The sequence below is a fragment of the Notolabrus celidotus genome, chromosome 20 (genome assembly GCF_009762535.1).
Source record: "Notolabrus celidotus isolate fNotCel1 chromosome 20, fNotCel1.pri, whole genome shotgun sequence".
NCBI lineage: Eukaryota > Metazoa > Chordata > Actinopteri > Labriformes > Labridae > Notolabrus > Notolabrus celidotus.
In genome coordinates this window covers 7209932-7232781 of record NC_048291.1, presented here as the reverse complement: position 1 = coordinate 7232781, position 22850 = coordinate 7209932, and the positions used below count along the sequence as shown (strand labels likewise).

The following is a 22850-nucleotide window of genomic DNA, read 5'->3' as shown; positions in this document are numbered from 1 at the left end:
TTTGCATCACATTGTCTGTTTTGTTTTGCTCTCTTATAATTCAAAAACATATTTTATGGAATGTATTCTATTCTAACTTATTACCCGGCTTTCTTACTTATCTTCTGGTAGTGTTAGCTTGATTCTGATTGGTCAAAACCCCTTGACAGCGGTTATTAACACTCACTAACATGAACAACACCAGAGTCAAACTGATCGCATGCATTCATGTTAAAACAATCCACTGAAAAGAGTTCAGACACATTTAACTGGTAGATAAAAATCAATCACTATGGAACGCTAATGGACGTGGAATCACTGGGATTATTTTTTTAAACTGTAAAGATAAATCATTTAAATAAATAAAATAATATTTTAATCACAGTTTTTGACAACGTGTTTCTTTTTTGAGTAAGTGGCAGTCGCGTGGGTGTCTTGTCTCACCCTGTCGGGGATTCTTTTTCCAATAACAACCTGCTAACCATACATTATCCTTACATAATAATTGCATGTTATAATTTATCCAGCTTCAAAAATGTTGTTTTTTGTCAAGTTTTTTTGTCTTATTCTTAAAATATATGTATTATTTTTTACTGTATTTTATTTTTCATCACATTGTCTGTTTTGTTTCGCGCTATCTTATAATTAAAAATATATATATACTGCATATGGATTGTATTTAATTCTAATTTATTTGATCTCATTCATTTTATTTTGTTTATTCTAAATACTCACTCCTTCACTGAGAGAAAAACATGTTGTAGCCGTCCCCGGTCTCCCCTCGCTTTATTCGAGATGCAGCAACACATCTGGATTATTAATTAGCAGCTGGCCTGTGACGTACTGCCTCGTGAGAGCCTCGTCAATCATCGTCCTTTTCCGTGACTGTTCGTAACTCTTGAGGAGCCGACGCTGCTGATGTCACAGCAGCAGTCTGTGTGAGGAGGAGGAGGACGGTGCTGATGATGAAGATGATGATGGCGGCCGCCAAACCGCTTCTCTAACACCAAGCTCGCTCAGGAGACTTCATCCTTCCCCTCACGAGGCCAGGTAGGGATGGAGGGGCGCGCTTTCCCAGACCAGGAGCAGCTCGTCATGTTCCTGAAGAGGCTGAAGGAGGTTTTCGACGTGTGTGACGAGGATGCTGACGGTTTCATCCGGGTGGAGCACCTGGTGGACCTCGGTCTCCAGTTCGGTCAAGGAGACGAGGTGAGAGGAGGACCATTAGCTCCTTTACACAGTTAGTCTGGATTAAATTAGCTGCTATTGGTTGAAAAACAGTAAGACACGTTTAAATAGACACAAAATGGACCTTTGAGATAACCTGTGCTGTGCTTGAAATGTCACAGGTGTGCTACAGAGGTGCTAACATCCCAGACTCATTATCTACACAGGAGCTAGTCACATATTTGATGCAGCCTACCTGTCGCATTTGCTCCCTGTAATATATGCTAACATGTTTTCTTTATTTTTCACAGTTGAGCCTCTAAAGCAGATTATTCTGGTAGGAATTCTGGTTATTGTCAGTGAACCTGGTCATTTTGATAATTTAAGCATAAGGAGACAATAATACATTAATACACAATGATATCAGATTGTCTGTAGAATATAAAAAGCCTCCTAAAAAGGCAATGAGCAGGTTTAAAGCTGCTGTTGGTAGTCACAGAGTAAACATCTGTTCAGAGAGAGGGACTTTGAATGTCAACACTATCCTTCCCAACCAGATTTCCTCTTAGCCCCCCAACACAGATCGGCGTGTGCAGTCATGATAGTGCCGGACTCATAACCAGTCAGAGGATGTAATAAGGGCCGCCCCTTAACCAATCAGGACAGAGGATTGGAGATTAGCTATGATTGGTCCGTCATAACGGGAACAAGGGGGATAATAACATTGCTTGATACAAAGGCATTGGAAAACGCAGAGATTTCACAATAGTCTAAAACTACTCCACTTACCGATGAGTACCGATGGGTATTATGACCTTTTCTCCAAATCCAGCAGAAAAAAAGTAACGTTTTTTTACACCATTCCTACCAACAGCAGCTTTAATGAAGCCTATGTATTCACTGCACTGTGGTTATTTTACTGTGTGTTCCTGTGTGAACACTTACATTGCATTCAGCAATGGGCAGTTTCCAAGTGGATGTGTAGCTTTTTCTTGTACCAACTGCCCTTGCCACCCTGTAATATACCTGTACTGTGGTGGACTTAATGGCGAGGTACCATGTCCAAGCATAAATATGTTTTGTTAAAAGCAGACATCCATCAAAAATAATTAGGGATGTAATGTTACACTCAACTCAGGATTTGATTTGAATCCCAATTTTTGGTTCACGATACGATTCCCTCACGATTTTTGAAAACTGGATTGAACTCAAAATTTAAATAACTTTTATTTTATTTCCATTCTCAGATATGGACAGTTGCAATATATATTTTTTCTCTTATATTTCTTTGTAAAAAAAGCAATCCTTTTATCATTTTTAAGGTGTGTTGTAACTCAAATAAAACCACTGAACATTTTTTTTCTGAAACTTGCAAAGAAAATAAAATCACCATACAAAAATACCTTGCTGGGAAATTGCAGAACAATTATAGAGAAATGGAAAATGAACAATTCCCAAATGAAAGTATTAAATATTAAAACAAATAAGGTTCATTTCTTTAAATCAGGGATGTACATTTCAAGTATTTTCAGTGATCAATCCTTGGACATGTTATTGATCAATTATCATTTAATTATTTAAAAACGTGAACGTTTTCCATGTCAAAAAGAATGCCAAATGCGTTCTTTCCCCCTAAGTCAAATTTTCCTTCATGACAGTGTATATAACTGACCGTATTAAACAGCTTCGTATCGTATTGAGGTGTTCAAAATGTTAAACACTGAATATCAACGTGAGGAGCAAGCTTATAAATGAGCTCTGAGGACGCATATGAAGACTCAGACTTCAACATGTGGATTTACTGCAGCAGGACAACTGAACAGAATCATATTTAGGACTCCTATTGTCCAGTTTTCTTGTTCTTATTGAGAAAAATAAGCATGTGTACGTGGTCAAGTGTCAGCCGGGAGCAAAACAGGGTCATAATCAGTCCAGTGGTGGAGAAAAAAAGCACTCGTTGAGACCTGTCACTCAGCCAAAGCCCCCAGCTGAGAGTCTCCACTGTGCGCAACACCTTTAACAACTGATTCACATCGAAACATGCTTTAAACTTAAAAAACCTCCCTGATAGCTGAACGAAATATGAGACCACATGACGTTTGTTCCATGTGATGGAAAATCGAAACAAAAAAATGTGTTCCAGTAAGTTCTTAACAATCAATTAATCAATAGTCGATTAATTGTTGACATCCTTAATTGTAACCTTTATTTATTCCTAAAAAGACATTGAGGTTTTCCTCATTTCTAATGCCGTTGAGATCACAGAAACAACAAAACAAACACACATAGTTATTCACAAAACAATAGACGAATTAAAACAGATTCCATTTGAGACAGTGGTCAGAGATCAACCCGGAGAGCAGCTCTGGAGTGGACAAAAGACAAGCACGAAGGGCAAAGGATCCCTTCTTTATTTTTGCCTTTACAAGAAGTAATATCACTGTGTCTCAATGTTATGAATGCCCTTGACAAAGTGGAACACACACAGGCTTTATGTTGCGTAGAGGTACAGAGAAGTTAGAGCAGCAGATGGCTGCACATTAGTTTCAAAGTGACTCTCTCTCTCACAGTGTTGTACCTGATGGGTCTTTTTTGAGCTGAAGAGGGCCTCACAGCTAGTCCGAGCTATGATTCAGAACCATAAGAGTTCATAATGAAAGTCCACAGTAAGTCTAGTGACAGGGCCGCTCTCTGTAAAGCTGAACCAGGAGCTAGCTAAATTATTCTGTAGTTTCCTATCCTCGTACATCATATTTTAGGAGCATGGTCTGTATTTGGAGCCAAACTGTACAACCATGTGGAAAACCAGCCTCAGTATCAGAGGGCGCAGATTACATCCTGGATGCTCTGAGTGTGTCGGATAAATGATTCCACACACTGAGAGTAGATTTTCTTCTAAGCTGTCATGGCGGCTGAGCACCCTGAACACATCACTAAAAATAACTCAAAGGAAGCTTCTTCTTCTTCTTCTTCTTCTTCCTCCTCCCTCTCCTCTCATCTCTGTGTTCCCTGTCACCATGGAGACGTGAGCTTCACCAGGGATCTGTGATCCAATTGGTTGGTTATTAAGAAATGGAGCGATCCGCCCGGCTGCTGTAAACGGCCAATCAGACGGTCTCACTGCAGGAGTTGTGTTTACATCTGTGTGATTTAGGAAATGGGACAAGTGCTCATTATAGTCATTTTCTACGGTGTTAATTAATGCGACATTTGGTACATTTAACATCTTTAATCCTCATGTTTATGCATACACAGTAGGAAATTATAATAGTACATATATTTAATCAATGCACATTTAATTTGTGCAGTGAAAACACGTTTTTCTAATTCTCTTTTTACTGAGAAACGACGACCAGCGGACATTAAACATCTCTTGTGAGTTGTTTCATCCCCTCTCTAAACCGAACAAACGTTATTTAAGACATTTAAAGGAAATGTGGAGCAGAAAGAATAACTTATAACACAGTGTTTTATACACCCCTACAAACAGTGCACATAACTGAATCTGTGCATCCATGAGTATCTCTACTTAACCTCACATCCTGTATGAATGAACCAGTCCTTGCACACCAAACTGGTCTTACAAAAACATCATAAAGAAAAAAGAAAAGTTGTGATAATAATAGTGATTATAACAGTTTGAAATCTGTAGTGGTGAACCAAGGGGGTCTATAAAAAGAGCAATTGGTCTAATTGGCAATTTATTCTCCATTAATTTACCCAGATTATTTTACATTTTTCAATTTTGAGTCTGACGGAGGAAGTTAACTTTTTCATTATGTATGTGTTACAAGAAAAAATATTTTCCTGTTTTTAATCTTAAGATACATTTTCCCCTCAGAGGACAAAGGACTGTATAAATAATGTACGTAGTATCCGTGACGTCACCCATCTGTCCCTGAGTGCTGTTTTGAAGCCAATTGAGGGCGGCAGCCATATTGGAAATGTGAAAATCAACCAGGCATAGTGTGACGTAAAGAGGGCGGAGTTTGAGCCTCCTAGCCAACAGCTATGTGTTCCCCTCCAGGAGTCAAGTTAGTCATGTCCTTATTTGGGCAAAAACTTGTAATCTTAGGCTGTTTTCGAAATGGCCTGCTACATACTACTTATTCAGAATCAGATTCAGACAACTTTATTGATCCCAAGAAGGGCATTTAACATCTACAACACATCCATCATATAAACATGCAACAAGTCACAAGTCAAGCACCGGGTCTGTACATGGGACTAGAGGGTTACTAATGTAGTAGGCAGTAGGTACTGCCTACTACATACTGCGTTTGAATTTAGTATGTATGTAGTATGACTGTTCTGTTCGATCTATGCTGCAGTACACTGGGTCAGACGTCAATGGATTTCCGGTTTTGAAAAGCGGAAGTAAAAAATGGCGAAGTTGATAGAGAAACTTCTTCTTTAGCATCCATTTATGATTGAAAAAGTGATGAAGTGGTTTAAATGGAATTTAATAATTTTCACAGCACCCAAAAACAGATTTCCTCCCATCAAAAAAAAAAGGAAAAAGAAAATGATGCATACTGTGAAATTTTCCTGAATCAGTAGACTTCCGGGGAGTTTTGGCTTACTGCAGATTTTGCTCTTGTTCACATACTACTTACTACATACTGAATTTTGGCCAAATCAGAACGTACTGCTAGTATAGTAGTTGGTTTCGAAAACAGCCTTAATATCTTCTGAACCGTCGTGTTAGAAATATAATTCCCCCCCCATACAGTGTGTACCGATAGAGAAATTAGCTACATAGAGCCAAGCCGTTTTTTGAACCAGGCTGTAAACATGTTTATTAATGCTGTAAAGATTGTCCTCTTTTAATTGGTGTGTATGTGGTTTCCAGTGTTTCTGCAGCCAGCCTCAAGTGGATTCTCGATGAATTGCAGTTTATAACACTTCCGCATGGGCTTCATATTTTGAGACCGGAGGTTGCTGATTGGGACAAAGCCATGATTTGCTCATTTAAGCCCTTTTTGTACAATTTCTGCATCCTTATTTCCAGAGGTTTTATGATGCTTTTTCATACATAACAACCAAATATTAAGTTCAAATGATGGATGTCAATACTAACATGGGCATAGCTTTAAACTGTGAGGTAAACAAGAGTTGGAATAACCCCAGGATGAGACTGAAGGCTGAACGTCCTGCTCTGTTCGTTGTTGCTTTCCAGACTTTCTGGGCCGACTCTGGGTCAAAAACATGAGGCCGTATTTCATAATTTGTCATTTTAAGTAGAGAATCACAACTATGTAGCATGGTAACAGTGGAGGAGGCTTCTGGAATACTGAGGTGGCGGGACCTTAAAGACACAGTAGCTGAAATTACACTTTTTTAGACAGTAGCTGAAATAAGGGTTCTCAAAGACACCATCCTGAGATAACTGGAGAGTATTTTGATAATGTAAGCTACTACAGAGCTGTCAGAAGGACAATATAAATCCTGAAAATGAGCAGAACACCCCCTCTTTGATTGCATCTCTTGCTCTCTAGCACTTCCGCATGGGTTTCATTTTTCAACACTGGAGATTGCTGCCTGGTTGATACAGATAATCTTGCAGCCGTATGGAAAGTTTGCAGCTGATGTTTGATACATTAACTTTCAGAAATCTACATTTAATTTTGGTCTAGTTATGATACGACAGTGGATAGGGCTTTTGTTTTGATTAGTTTTGTTTATGATCAAGGTTTTTGTCAAACTTCAGGATTTAACTTAGTAGAAGTCAATAATTGTAAAACATCCCATTTATATATTTTTACGGAGCTTTAATTCAAATCTAATTGTGCAAAATGTTAGCAGAGTGAGTCAGCGTTCATGACTGTAAAGGAATACAGATATAAAATGTCTCTTATGTGTGAGATCTTCAAATCAATAATGAGCTGGAGTAAGAGATGAGTGTACACGTGTTTCTGTCTGTGTCTTTAAGAGTGTGATGTTAGAGTGGTGACACACAGCGGTGTGAGGTTTCACAGCACAGCATGTCGACTTCCACATTTAAGCCTGTGTGATGACGCCCCTGTGTGTGTAAGTGTGAGAGTGAGAGAGAGATATAACACTCTGTAGTCAGCATCTGTAGGGTTAAGTTTACTTTTAGCTCATTTGGGTTTATTCATGAAACCCTCGATCACATTAAACACATTACCGTCACAGGCTGCGTGCAGAGGTAACAACAACACCTGAAGTCCTCTGATGTGTGACTGCAGAGTGTTATACCGCACATAAAGTCACATTGTGTTTTTAGAGAGGAGGAGGAGGGGATGAAGAAGCAGAAATCAGCTGCCCTGAGGGGGAGGCTGTGTGACAATGTCAGCCCGTCTCAGTGCACTGAAGACACGATGCAGACACATCGTACTTTACAACAATACTGAATGTTAAAGGAGAATCCCCTTCAAATCTTCAAGACATTTTCGGGAGCTCAGTTCTGCTGTCTTGGTGCTTTTCCATTGAAGGACTGAGGCTGCCCCTCCTGTGTTTTCTTTATGTCTGATTTTTGTTCTCTTTCAGGTGAAGAAGCTGACCAGGTACCTGGATCCTAACGCTCACGGGAGGATCAACTTCAAAGACTTCTGTCACGCGGTGTTTGCCATCAAAGGTAGGAAATAGAAAGTGCTTGTGAATAATGTATAGAGCAGAGTTAGTTTCAGGGGGTAGAGTGCAAGGCCAGATACAACACAGTATGGATGAAGGGAAGGACAGAGGACTGATGCAGACATTACAGTCAGCTAAATGCTGCATTTTATAAACCTGTTTGTCCTTCTTCCTTCCTTTCTTTCCTTCCTTCCTTTGTTCCTGCAGGTTGTGAGGAGATCCTGAAGATGGCTGTGGGTCCTCAGGGTGTTCAGCCGTCAAACCAACCGTCTGTTACTGACAACGGTTACATCTACCAGGTACACTGGTTTAAACTAAAATAAGAGAGGTGTCTATCCCTTAGCTTTACCATTTATCCAGTTTGGGGTCGCAGAAGGCTGGAGTAAATCCCTGCTGTCACTGTGCGAGGGTTTTACAATACACCCTGGACAGTTCGCGAACCTATCACAGGGCTCAGGCAGACAACCAGGCACACTCACACCTCCAGGCAAATCAAAGAGAGACCAGTTGGCCTAGAGGTGCATTTTGACCAAGAGTTCCGGGGTCTTTTAGCCCCCAGAACTACTTTCCCCTGAACTAAAAGGTTCTGTGCCCCCATTGTTGTCTGCGTTTCGACCGTGGACTGAAGTCCCGGGAAGATTGTGCAAATCAGGCCGGTGACGAAAAAAAGGAAAAAGGTAAATGCAATACACCACCAGACCAGTAGAGGGCAGTAAAACAAAGAGGAATGCCATTCATCACAGATGACACCATAGAAGCTGACAGACAGGCAGGTATCATTATGAGCAACACAACAGTTAGCCTGTTAGCATGAAGAGACTCAGCTCACGCTGTTTTGGATGGTGCTATATTTCATCACAGATGGATTCACTGAATCAACGCGTGAGAGGAGATAAGCGCGAGTAGCAAAGAAGTTTGAACACAGCTTTAAAATCCTTTTGAACTCAAAAAGCCGTAGCAGAGATCGGCCGGTGTTTTGGTTTAAACCGCGACCCTGTTAACTGGACACTTTCAGCCATATGCATCCCTCATAAACGTCTTCAGACGATCATTAAATATCTGTTGAGGATATTTTGAAATCTTAATAAAAACTAAACTAGTTTCCATTCCCAGGAACTCCCTCTGTGTTTCAACAGGTGTGTAAACTCCACAAACACTGACACGTTCAGCTGAAGGTCTCCAGTTTACAGGGTTATTTTTAAAACCGTAACACTGGCAGAGACGCATTCACAGTGGGCTGAGAGAAGACTACTGTTACAAGCTGCTAAATCAAGAGAATCACATCTTCTTCTTTTGAAAAGTACACACACATACAAAAAAGATAGAACAAATAAAAATAAATGATAGAAGGAGAAATCAAATGAATCACAGATATGTGTGATGTTTCTGTGGATGGTGGAATGAAAACACTGCGGTTAATCTACCAATCAGACGCGTTCAGCATTGCAGGCTAATCCAAACAATATTTCCAGCCTTAATAGAGCCATGCACAAAATATAACAGTGGAGGACAGATTTACCTGATTCCTAATGTCAAAAATTAAAACAAAATGCTTCAAATTAGGTCAAATTTTCAGTTGTAGTGCCCACTAAAACAAAAATGTTGAATAATTTGTCCAGTTATATTTTTGTTTCTTGGCCGTTTTAATCTTCTTTACATTTCATGTTGTTTGTTTACTATGAACATGCAATATTTATTCCAGTGCATGACCGCTACATCTCGACAACTGAGAGGTTTCTCAGAGAGAGAGAGGGAGAGGGAGAAACAGAGAGATGAGGAGAGAAAGTGATAAGAAGAGAGAAATATGGAGAGAGAGAGAGAGAGAGAGAGAGAGAGAGAGAGAGAGACAGAGAGAGAGAGAGAGAGAGAGAGACAGACAGAGAGAGAGACATGGAGGTGTGGCTTTGTGTGGGCTTCAGCAGCATCAGTGTGATCTAAAATGTGAATGAAGAGGTGTGTGTGTTCAAGATTTGAATGCACTGAGACTTCAGGCAGCAGGAACAAGGAGGATTCCTGTCCTCCTTCCTCCACCACGAGGGATACCGTATGTTTATCTGGATTTTACTCTCTCTCACACACACGCACTCACACACAGAAACACAGTGCTGCGAGTGTTTGATCTTGAGACACATGGCAGGCCTGCTCTATTGGTAAGGAGTGCGTCTAAGTTCTTAAACTGTGAGTGAAGACGATTTAGTGAAGCTGCAGATTGGAGAAGTGATCGTGATATATTTATTTAATGTGCTGATGCTGTATGTGGATACTCTGGATTATTAATTCATGTAGTATTGTTTACATCGACCTCAGTATTTTTGGTTTTAGAATAATATGATCCTGATTGTAAGACATAGAGAGGCTGAGTCACCTGTTCACACATAGTGATCTTCTCAGGTGTTTTCAATCAGTCAGGCTGATTAGAGCTCTCTCCTCTCAGATCTGTGTGTGCACACTGTTTGGAATTGACTCTGACTGTTTTCACACCCATGGCTTCAGATGATAAAATGATATATCCTTGCATTTTTGTGTTCACCCTGCAATAATGTAAAGTGGGCCAATCAATTTAGGATCTTTGACTTTGATCAGCGTCAATGCTACCATCTGAGGTTTTTGCCTACATGTCTGTGTTGTCTGATGCAGTCCAAAAATGTATTTGGTTTTAGTTTTGCTGCTTTAAACTAAAATCCCCAAATCTCCAATTTAAAAAAAATATTTTAAGTACATTTGTGATTTTTATTTTTATATGTTTATTATTTTTTAAATGCTTTATTTATAGTTTTTCATTTTACAAACAAGAACATTTATTCCCTACATCCAACCATATTACCCACCCACCCTAAACCTAGAGACAAGAGTGACAAGAATGAAAATAAATAAATAAATCAACACAAAATAAAACAATAATAATAATAACAGTAAATGCAGTAACAATAATAGCTAGTAAAAAAATCGTTAGACTAACAAGCAAATACTTACATAGTAAACATTGTTAACAAAAAAAATGAATAAATAAAATAAAAAATTCTCCTTTATGAACAATGAAACATGAAGAATTACATTACCAAAAACAAAAAGAGTTTCATGATGTGATTTTTGATTTTTTTTTTTAGCACATTAAATCATAATTGACTGCCTGTATTTGTGTACCCAAACTGTTAACATGTTTAAGTTGTAAATAAGTTTAGATTAGATGATCACATTAAATCTTTTGACCAATTGTAGAGAACTGGAGCTCCGTAAATCCCCTTAAAGGTTTTTATGTCAGATTATATTAAATATTCGGGATGTTTTGATGGTTTCGCTCTGATTCCTATACACACGCCCCTTCTCTCAGACAAAAACATGTGTATAATTGATAAAGGGAAGCTACACTGCAGCCCCTCAGAGACTGCAGCATTGCATGTCTGCAGGAGTATGTATTGGGAATTATGTGTTTGTGCTTCAAAACAAAGGCAAACCGAAATCTTAAATTAAAAGGGAATCACCTGTTTTTAAATGTATGTATAAATGTGTTTGTTTGTTAGAGAGCTGTGTGATTTTGTGTACCATGGGTCTGTGTGTGTGTGTGTGTGTGTGTTATTGCTCACCCTTGAAGCTCAGTTTGGTGAAGCCAGACAGTCCCGTACATTATTGATACCTCATAGATCTTTGAAATGTTACATCCCTCTGAATTTCTGATGAGTCGACCCACAACACCTCGTCCAGGTCAAATGCTTCAGCTGCACCGTGGGACCTTACTGGGTCTGCAAGTTAGATTTAATCAGATACATTAAACTGCATGTTACAATCTTTGCTGTGATTTCAGTTTGGGTCTCTTATTTGACTATCAAGTATGAAAATAACAGATTTTCCTGATACAATCATGGCTGTCTTCTTTATTATTCCTGCTAATGTTTCCTTCTTTTGTGTGTAGAACGGTGAAGCCAAGCTGGGCCCCCCTATCATCATGTGTACCCGGTCCTACCCAGACTGCAGTGCCGATGGCGAGGTGGACATGGACAGCAGCGCAGAGAACGCCAACAGCTCCGACTGTCTGGAGCCGACACGGCAAAACGGGTGAGTCACCGCATCATCAGATTTGCTCCTGTTGATTCCTTCACATAGGGTCATGAAACAGGCTGTGATGGCTGCAATTTGATCCTGAGTGGATAATGAAGCTGGTCAAAATACCTCTATTTATTTTTGTCCCCGACAGGCCCAGATAGTTTTGCTTTTTTGGCTTGCCTATTTTTGCAGCGAGCCACGTATTGATCTTGGCCAAAATAGACTGAAGTCTGATAAGCAGAGGGATATGTTTACTTGTAATCAGCTATATTCATGTCACAGGCATGAAAACAAACAGAGTTCTGGTATACTTTTCAGTGTAAAAGCTGTATCTTGTGTTTCTCTGACAAGGCTGTGTGCATTTGTCCAGGGTTGAGTTATTTTGCAGCCATTTCACCCTGTTTGGATTTGATTTGAGTGTGGTATTTGATGTGAGTGTGGTATTTTATCTCCATCCATTCTGTACGTTCTGCTCTGACTCCTAGCCGCCTGAGTGGCTCAGCGTCCGCGTCCGTCATCTCTGGTGAGGAGCAGTTTGAGGACTACGGTGAGGGCGAGGATGTGGATTTTACTCCCAGCAGTCCTTGTCCAGAGGAGGACTCCAGAACAAATGGCTTCTCCGACCTTGGATCTTCCCTCCCATCCAGGTCAATGTTCAAACACTGAATCACAGGGCCTCAAACATTTAAGCATTCTTTCTTCTTCCCATCATACTCATATTCCTGGCACAGTGATGTGTATGTATTGGTGTTTATTTGTTGTTGCAGTGCTGGTCAGACTCCTCAGAAGATGCGTCAGCTGTATAACAGTGAGCTGTTGGACATCTACTGCTCTCAGTGCTGCAAGAAGGTGAATCTGCTCAATGACCTTGAGGCTCGACTACGAAACCTGAAGGCTAACAGGTACAGAGTGCACTTTTATTCTTTAGTTTAGTTTCACACACAGTACAGAACATGCAAAAACTAGTGTTACCTGAATAGATAGCCAAACAAAATAAAGTATGACTGCAGGGGAAATATGACGAGTACATCTGGATATCATGTTTTTGTCAGGTGGCATAGAATGAACAAAAGAGGCGGAGGGGGATTAAAGACAAAGACTTACAAAATGAGGATTAATTTAAAATCAAAAGAGACAACTTTTTTTCTCTCAGATCAGAATTTTATTTAGATTGATCTAATTTAACATAATTCATAGCATTTGTTGTTTTCAATTGTCATCATCAAAAACATAAAATGTAGTTTACGACACCAAAATCATGAAAAACCTAAAGATTTAGCATCCAACGCGAAAATAATCAAAAAAGGACATATTTTGCATACAACATGAAAATCATAAAGAATGTAAAAATTTTGCATACCACACAAAAGTCATCATAAACATTAAGATTTAGCATCCAACACAAAAATAATCAAAAACGTAAAAAATTAGCACACAACACAACTTCATAAAAACATAAAAGTTAGCATACAACACCAAAATCATCAAAAACATAAAGAATTAGCATCCAACACCAAAATCATCGAAAACATAAAAAATTAGCATCCAACACCAAAATCATCGAAAACATAAAATATTAGCATCCAACACAACCTCATAAAAAACATAAAAGTTAGCATACAACACGAAAAACATCAAAAACACAAAAGTTAGCATACAACACGAATAACATCAAAAACATACAAATTTATCGTTCAATGCAATATTCAACCAAAAACAAAAACATTTAGTGTACAACACCAAAATCATTGAAAACATAAAAAATTAGCATACAACACCAAAATCAGCCAAGGAGAAAAATGTGGTTACAACACAACTTCATCAAAAACACAAGTTAGCATACAACACGAAAAACATCAAAACATAAAAGTTAGCATACAACATGAAAATCATCAAAAACATAAAAGTTAGCATACAACATGAAAAACATCAAAACATAACAGTTAGCATACAACACGAAAATCATCAAAAACATTTTTTTTTTGCCTCCAACACGAATATCATAAAAGACTTACTAATTTAGCATTCAATGTAATATTCAACCAAAAATGTAAAAATTTAGCATAAAACACCCAAATTTTCAAATACCTTAAAAACTTAGCACCTAACACCAAAGTCATCAGATGAAAAAAAATTGCACCCAACATGAAAATAATCACCATAGGTAAAAATGTTGCTCGGATGAAGGGTACAGATGTTGTGTTGCCGTCTGTGTTTTATGAATCAGATTTTCTCTTGTGTTGCAGCCCGAACAGAAAGATTACCAGCACTGCGTTTGGACGGTGAGTTGACCCAACCTTCCAGCTAATGAAATAAAACTGCTCTAAATGTGTTCCCATATAAAAAAAAAGGCTGGAGAGGAAGAGTTTCAGATGCTTATAATATGAAATGATGAATAATCTCCTCTCCATGTGTTGTCTTGTCCCTGCAGTCAGCTGTTCCAGGCCAACCACAGCGTGTTCGGCTCCAGTCAGGGCAGCAGCACCGAGGATCTGTTCACCGACAGCATCGACTCCTGTGACCTGGACATCACAGAAAAAGTACAAACACACACAAACAGAAATACAGCCAGTTCTCTCAGTGAAACTCAGTGTAAATAAATAACCCTGATATTAAGGTTTGTTGCTTTCAAATGCAAATACAGTTTATAGGCTTAGTTAACAGAATCTGCCGTGTTGCAGTTCTATCAGTCTGCAAGGTCAAACCTAAACTGATGACTTTGTCCCTTCAGCATTAAAGAGAAACGCTGACATGCAGCTAAGCATGCGTGTGAACTGTCATGTTTAAGCCTGTGGAATAAAAGCAGGAGACAAACTGACAGCTGACTTAACCTCTTAATCTTGTATGCAGCAAGTTGAGGTGACATGACTTTGTGTTAGGAGGAGCAGGCAGTTACATTTACTCATGCAGCTGTTAAAAAGATGCAGACATGGGGAGTACTAGAGATATCAAACATGATGAAGGTGCAGATTTCCTCCTGAGGACGAGTTCAAAGGTCGGTTTGTGTCCCTCAGGTGAGTTATCTGGAGAAGAAGGTGACAGAGTTGGAAGGTGACAGTCTGGCAAACAGTGACCTGAAGTCTAAACTCAAACATGAGAACACACATCTGGTTCACAGGTAGGTGCCAACAAAATAAGTAATGTCTTATGTTAAATATTACATTTATTTTGTTAATAAAGTTTAATCATCTCATGTTAAAGCTGCAGATTTATGTCTTTCATTATATGCAATGTAGCTCTATATAACTAAAGTCAAGTGCATGTAACCCTGTGTGTGTCTGTGTGTCTCAGGGTGCACGAGCTGGAGGAGCAGGTGAAAGACGCAGAGACGAGGGCGAACCAGTCTCTGGAGGAGGAGACAAAGAGGCACCGTGAGGTTTACACCAAGATGGAGAGGGACAGGAACTCAGAGATAGACCTGCTTTGTAACAGGTAAACTCCTCAAAACGTCATCAACAACTTGAAATGACATTCCCAATTTTATCCAAACCCTGAAACATGCTGGATCTGACTTGATGTCCAGAACAAACACAAGAGAAAGGCCTATTTTACTGTAAATAGTCTCAAACTTTAAACCACCGATGGATCTTTTATTTCTTTGTGTATTTTTATTCTTCTGTGTTTTGTGCATTCTCAGGGTTCAATTGCTAGAAGAAGAAAATGGAGATATGAAGGTCAACGTGTGCAGACTCAAGTCTCAGACTGAGAAACTGGACCAGGTGAGTTTGAGTCTGCAAGAATATGAAGCCGTTTAGACTTTTAATTCCTCTTTAATTCTGAATAAAAATTAAATCCTCTTTTAAAAAGATTAAAAATGACCTTGTAAACACCTAATTTTGAATAAAAATGACCATTCCGAATTAAACTTAAATCCAAAGTAAGTGGCTGGTTTATTCTGATTTTAAAGGTGACATATCACCCTTTTTTCATCAAAATATATTGGTCTAAGAGGTCCCCAAAACATGTCTTTAAAGTTTATGCTCAAAAAAACACTTTGAAATCAGATTTTGGCATGCCTGAAAAGCCCTCTTCTTCAGCCCTCCTCAGAACAGTCTGTTTTCTCTCTGACCACGCCCCTTCGGGAAGTGGACGAGGCCTCGGCTCTCCAGCACGTTGATCTAATGTTTACATGTTGGCTGAATATACACACTGCCTACAGATCGCTTTACTTCAACCCTCTGAATCTGATCCAGAATCTGATCCTGATGGAGAGGTGCCTGCAGCAGGACCTTTCTGAATGATTGGTCGCAGATTTAATGTTTCTTGTTGTTTTATTTATCAGTATGTCGACGTGTGTCTTGGTACACAGGGATGAACATATAGCTATGTGGCTATGCTAACTAGCGCTAGCACTTATCCATGATAAATAAAAATCATCCACTAGATCTTCAAATCTGCAGAGGTGAGGAGTAAAACCGACCTTTGCCAGAAAGGCAGCAGGATCTTGCTGAAGGATTGGTCACAGATTCTGTGTTACTTGTTGTTTTATTTGTCAGTATGTAGACGTGTGTCTTGGTACACAGCTACAGCTACGACATGTAGCTATGCGGCTATGCTAATTAGCACTGGCACTTTTCCATGATAAATAAAAATCATCCACTAGATCTTCAAATCTGCAGACGTGGGGAGTAAAACCGACCTCTGCCAGAAAGGCAGCAGGATCTTGCTGAAGGATTGGTCACAGATTCTGTGTTACTTGTTGTTTTATTTGTCAGTATGTAGACGTGTGTCTTGGTACACAGCTACAGCTACAACATGTAGCTATATAGCTACGACATGTAGCTATGTAGCTATGCCAACTAGCGCTAGCACTTTTCCATGACAAATAAAAATCATCCACTAGATCTTCAAATCTGCAGACGTGGGGAGTAAAACCGACCTTTGTGTTTATTAAGACAGCCTACAATTAGCATGCCTCCCTCCTAAGCTCCTTGTTACCACACGTGTGCAGGTAATGAAAAACAGAGGAGGGGTTGAGTCGTATTTTATACAGTCTATGGGCTGAACAAGCTCCGAGCTCTGACTCCGTGACAGACCGGATATTGTTGTGACGTAACAAAAACATGGAAGTCTGAAACGGCTTGTTTCACACACATTTACAGAAAGGTGGAGAAATCAAAACAGGGGCAGAATGGATTTTTTTCATTCTCGGGGGGTTTGTAGACATGCCAGGGAAACATATTTCAGGTAGAGAACCATTAAAAAGTCGATTTTGTATGATATGTCACCTTTAAATCCGAATTGAATAATTCCTCGATCATGTATACGTTCATTCCGCTTCAAATTAATTCTGGTCGTTCTGCGCATGCTCCTTCCGTTGTCCTGTAGCGATGACGCACATAAACCGCGCTGGCGGGCTCATATTTCAGGATGGCTGCCTGAAGCAAGTGTTGGACTCAAGCCAAGACTATTTATTTAATAGGAGCCTTAGAAGAAATGGATATCATGAAAAGAGTTGATGGACTGAAGCATAAAAATGTGGACCTTTTTAAAGCTGTAGCGTCCAAGTTGATCGAGGGAGGTTTCCCTGACAGAGACGCCACCCAGGTAAAGTACTTCCATGTTGTAACTGAAAATAAAAGAAGCAGAACTGGAGTCTGTTTTCTTCCGGTAGACGTAAATACGTCACACCTGCCCCTGTCCAATCAGAACCCTTCCCAATCCCCAGACCTTAAGCAGAATTGAATAAAGACGATTGAACGTGTTTTGCATGTAAACCTCAATTCGGAATTACTATTTCCATGTAAACGCGAAGAGGAATACTTTAATTCTGAATTTAAAAAACATCATGTAACCGTGGTTACTGAGTCTTTAGTTGTTTTATTTTCTGTTCAGGAGAAGCAGAAGATGACCGACAAGCTGGAGGACACAAGTCTGAGGCTGAAGGATGAGATGGATCTCTACAGGAAGATCATGGACAAACTGTGGCAGAACCGCCACGACTTTCAGAAAGAGAAGGAAGCCATGCAGGAGGTGAGACACGCTGGATGACAGAACGATGACACGTGAAACCTTTAACAGTCCATTTAATGAAGTCTGTCATCTGCAGCTGATCGATGACCTCCGTCGGGAGCTGGAGTATCTGCAGTGCTTTAAACTGGAGATGGAACATCCGGGGCAGGGGAAGAGTCTGTCTGAGCTTAACGCCCGAACCAGAGAGCTCGAAATGGAGCATGAAGTCAAGAGGCTGAAACAGGTGAACACACACATACAGAACACACTCATACAGGATTTTACTACCTTTTTCTATGGCTGTCCTGTCAGTGTGAGTGATTCATGCCTGTCAGACTACATGTTTAAAGCACGAGTATAGCCGGTCCAGCAGAAGATCATTTGATCCTGTGTGTCGCAGTGTATGACAGTCAAGACCACATCTTGGATGACTCACAACCTCCCGACAGAAAGTGCAGCATATTTGATTTTTCTTCCTGCCTTCCACGATGTGTTCTGTTGTGTCAGTGACGTCGACTAATGAGAGCATAGAACAATTATGAGTGCAAACAAACGAAGGCTAATTAAAAGGAGAATGATAAAGTTGGTGCTGTGAGATAAAACCGAGAAAGAAGAAACACAAACAGGTTTTTGGCATCTGTCTCTTTAGAGAAGCATGAAGAGGATTAACTATCAAAATGACCCTTTAACTGACCTTTTGATATTTTGCTTCCTCAGGAGAACTACAAGCTTCGTGATCAGAACGATGACCTGAACGCTCAGATTCTCAGTCTGAGTTTGTACGAGGCCAAAAACCTGTTCTCCTGTCAGACCAAGGCCCAGTGCCTCGCCGCCGAGATCGACAACGCCTCCAGAGACGAGGTCAGTCTGACACTCAGGGACGGGTTTGGTTTCAAAACGCTGTTTGATTTAAGTGGACCTACAATATAAACCTCTCTATTTCTCCTTTCTTCCTTTTCTCTTCCTCTCCTCTTTCTCTTTGTGTCTTGTCTCCCCGTTTTTCTCTCTTCAGCTGGTGGACGCTCTGAAGGAGCAGGAGGAGATCAATCTCCGTCTGAGGCAGTACATGGACAAAATCATTCTGGCCATCCTCGACCACAACCCATCCATCCTTGAGATCAAGAACTAAACACACACACTCACACACACAACTCACACACATCCGTGTTATTCTATAGTTGTGGGTTCTTTGATCACCTGACTCTTAGCACCTCTGTGAAGTGTGACAGCAAACGCAGTTTAACACTACATATCCCAGAATTCAGTGGACCGGGAGTTATCAGTAAAACCAAACAAACACACATTGTTGACGTAAAGAAGTCTGTTGTGTTTCTAAGTAAGTGATCACTGCTCATGATATTTGAAATATAAGTTTCTTTCCTCCTATTGATGCACATTCCTGATAGATTGCCGGGTGTAACCTCACAGATGCACCCAAATGTAGCCACTGTAAGTCCTGAGGAACACAATACAAGATCATTTACTGTATCGAAAGATGGATGACACGACTCTTCCTCCTCCTGTCTTAAAAAAAGGGTGAAACCAAATTATCCCGGGTGTCTTGCACAATTCGGGCAAGAGCAGGATTTACATTTGATGGTATCTTCTGGCTTCTTTCTAATTTCATCAAATTTAATGAATTGATATAAAATAAGCTGTAGTGTTTTTGTCTTTTATGCTGGTAAATGTAGGTTATTGGGTATGTAAGGTTAGTCAGAGCTTATATCTGAAAGTTATTCTGTATAGCCAGAATTCAGGAATAATACCAGCTGACAAAAACAAATAAAAGTCACCCCTAAACTCTGATCTTGAGTCCGTGCAGTAGAGATAAGCCAATGGAGCCACAGTGTTAAAGTCCCGCCCATCCTGCCAACCAAAACACAAATTCAACTTTGCCATAAAACCATAGACTGTATAGATAATGGACGTAGTATCCGTGACGTCGACCATCTGTTCCTGAACTCTGTTTTGAAGCCAATTGACTGCAGCAGCCATATTGGAACTCAACCAGGCATAGTGTGACGTAAAGGGGCGGAGTTTGAGCCTCTTAGCCAACAGCTATGTGTTCCCGTCCGGGAGTCAAGTCAGTCATGTCCTTATTTGGGCAAAAACTTGCAATCTTAATATCTTCTGAACCGTTGTGTTAGAAAAAAATTCACCCCCCGTACAGTGTGTGCCGATAGAGAAATGAGCTACGTAGGGCAAAGCCGTTTTTTGAACCAGGCTGTAAACATGTTTATTAATGCTGCAAAGATCGTCTTTTTCCCATTCATGTCTATATGGTTTCCAGGGTTTCTGCAGCCAGCCTCAAGCGGATTCTCGATGAAATGCAGTTTATAACACTTCTGCATGGACTTCATATTTTGTGACCGTAGGTTGCCGCTTCCTTGAAACATCAGATACATAGAGGAGTAGGACTTTATTACCTACACTGCAGCCAGTTAGTAGAGGTAGCTCCAAATATGTTGGCCTTTCTTTTGTGGAGCCGTCATGTCGTCCATCTTTTATATGCAGTCTACGCTTCAGTAAAAAAGGTCAAAATAGAATGTAAATACAGGATGAAACTTTAAACTTGAGCTTAAATCATGAATGTCGTCAGTGTTCTCACTACTTCTGACTTAAACTGTGCTCACACATGTAATCACACACTGACACACACACACACAGCAGACGATCTCAGATCAAGAACCATGTCTTTATGCGGCGATATTTCAATCACTGTAGAAAAACTGTGCCATGTTTAACTCATCCACTACAGTCTGAGGTCTTCAGTATGCTTTGGGTTGTGAAGATGCTGTTTAGGTTAAGATTTTTCCTTTATCATAAAAAAAAAAGAGAGAAGACTTGTAGATGCAACACTGACACACTCTCACTCTGCTTTCAAGCTTTTTAACTCTTTAAATTGCCTCTCTACATGATTAATGTTTCCTGTATGTCTGAATTCAAAATACTACATTCAGTAAAAATATCTGTCAAACTTTGAGGGAAAATCCAGCGCTGTCAAACAAACCTTTACCCTTTAACCTTTAAGGACGATTCCATGGTAAAGGAATGTAAACGTGCCAAAAGAGAATACTATGTGCCAAACCTTAACTTTTCACTGTTGTCACACACTCAACAAATCGCCAACAATCTTCTTATCAGCAGGTTTTTAGGAGCTAATTAGCCTGATTGGAAACCCGTTATATCGGAGGTGATGTACTGAGCAGGTGACTATGCAAATTGGAAATCGGACAGGATGAGCAGGGTCTTGTCTAACATTACCCCACTTATTACCCAGCTACCAACTGAAGGCATAAACAAGTCGTGATCAGGTTTTCGCTGGCGTAACTTTCAAAAGACAGAAATTAAATAAACTGGATTTTACTGATGTACTGAAAGGGGTCATTTTCTAATACAAAAAATACAAGTATAGAAATAAACTTTGTTCCTCCATGAAAAAAAGGAAACTACTGACTGACAAACTGAATATAGAATAGAAAGAGAAAACTCTGCTGCCTTCAGTGTCTTTCTAAACGTGGGAAATACGTTATTCTTATAATAAATCACTCTAGATTATTTAACTTGAACATTTAACTTGGAGATTTTGCACTCAAACACCCGCAATGTGATGTGTAAAAGCTCGACATCACAACGCACTAACGCACAGGTGTGTCATAGTGGGGAGAGCACTATAAGTTAAAGAAAGTTTTGCTTCATTGCACAAAATGTTCACCTGGTGATGTTTTTATTTGCTTGTTTTTTTACACATCTGCATACAAGGTATGAAAAATATGATTTGCTCATTGTTAAGATTGTAAGTGATCTTTTTTTATATTTGACATTTTCACTCTGACACAGTGTTTGTGATTTCATACATTGTAAATGTTGTACAGAATCTAGGTACTATTAATGTGCGAGTCATTCCACTTATTTAATTATTTGTTGTAATCAGTAATATATAGCACTCTAAAAAGGGTCTTAGCCAAATATTTACCTGAAGAATATCATTAATCATGATGGAAAAGATGTTTCACTCTGTCACAACTCACATGTGTTCACCTTATTTATTTATTTAACCTGTGTGTTGCACATGAAATTATGGGTGACCAAACTTAATGTGTAAATAAAATCCACTCGCTTTGGCATGAAAAAGTTGTCTCTCTTGTTTTTTATCTCTGCAGTGTCGTATCTTAACAGCCCGTGATGTGTAGATGTAGAATGAACTTCGTGACACTGGCCATCTTGGATAGTAATCAGATTTCTTACAATCAAACAGCATCAGCATCAGTAACAAGCATCGCGACTGCTTGGAGGACAACCGGGCCAGATGAAGTCGCCTCTCTTCTGTCTCCACGTTCTGGCTTAAATACTATGAAGGTGCACTCAAATTAGAATGAGGGTGTCCTCCAAACATGTACATATATGGGCTCTTCAACACAAGTTTCAAGTTAGCTGCTATTTGACTCCTTTTTATGGACGACTTGTTCTGAGCATTTACAAGGACATCAGGTGTTTACTGTCAACCATATATTTGCCTAGGTCAAAGGTGATCTTTTTTAAGGCCATTCCTAGAGACTTCTGGAGCCTACTATTGTAACTCATTCTTGTGGGTCCCTGGACTTATTTTAAACAACACAGACTAGCAACATATACTTAATCTTATGTGGTTGAATATCAGATACTTCAGCAGTAAGATTGCATTGTTTTATTAACTACCAGCATTTAAAAATCTGTACTGTATGGGGTGCTGGTGGCCTAGTGGTCTAAGCACCCCACATTCAGAGGCTACAGTCCTCGTCGCAGGGGTTGCCGGTTCAATTCCCGGCTGGTCAACCATTTCCTGCATGTCTTCCCCCGCTCTCTGCTCCCCACGTTTCCTGTCTCTCTTCAGCTGTACTATACAATAAAGGTGAAAAGGCAAAAATATAAAATGAAAATATATACATATATATATATATACATATATACATATACATACATATATATATATATACATATACTGTAGATCAGGGGATCCCAAAGTGTGGGTCAGGATTCAGGAACCCTTGGGGGGGTTGTGACACAAATGGGGGGTCGTGAGATGTCTTCCAGAATGTTTTTTTTTTTTAAGTTATCTTAAAAAATTAAAAAAAATT

General features: G+C 39.6%; 1 protein-coding gene across 2 annotated transcripts; it reads left to right on the top strand.

Moving 5' to 3' along the window:
* The first annotated feature begins 907 nt into the window (after positions 1-907).
* On the top strand, positions 908-21867 carry rab11fip4a (RAB11 family interacting protein 4 (class II) a). 2 transcript variants are annotated; one of them, XM_034711539.1, is made up of 15 exons: positions 908-1188; positions 7657-7744; positions 7948-8039; positions 11651-11793; positions 12267-12428; positions 12549-12683; positions 14028-14063; positions 14213-14321; positions 14796-14899; positions 15073-15213; positions 15419-15500; positions 17617-17754; positions 17831-17977; positions 18451-18594; positions 18746-21867. In XM_034711539.1, the coding sequence occupies exons 1-15, from the start codon at positions 1036-1038 to the stop codon at positions 18860-18862; spliced, it is 1791 nt and encodes a 596-aa protein (XP_034567430.1). In that variant the 5' UTR covers positions 908-1035; the 3' UTR covers positions 18863-21867. The 2 variants fall into 2 exon arrangements, with proteins under 2 accessions (XP_034567430.1, XP_034567431.1); XM_034711540.1 differs by lacking the exons at positions 908-1188; positions 7657-7744; positions 7948-8039 and adding an exon at positions 9627-9784.
* The last annotated feature ends 983 nt before the right edge of the window (positions 21868-22850 follow it).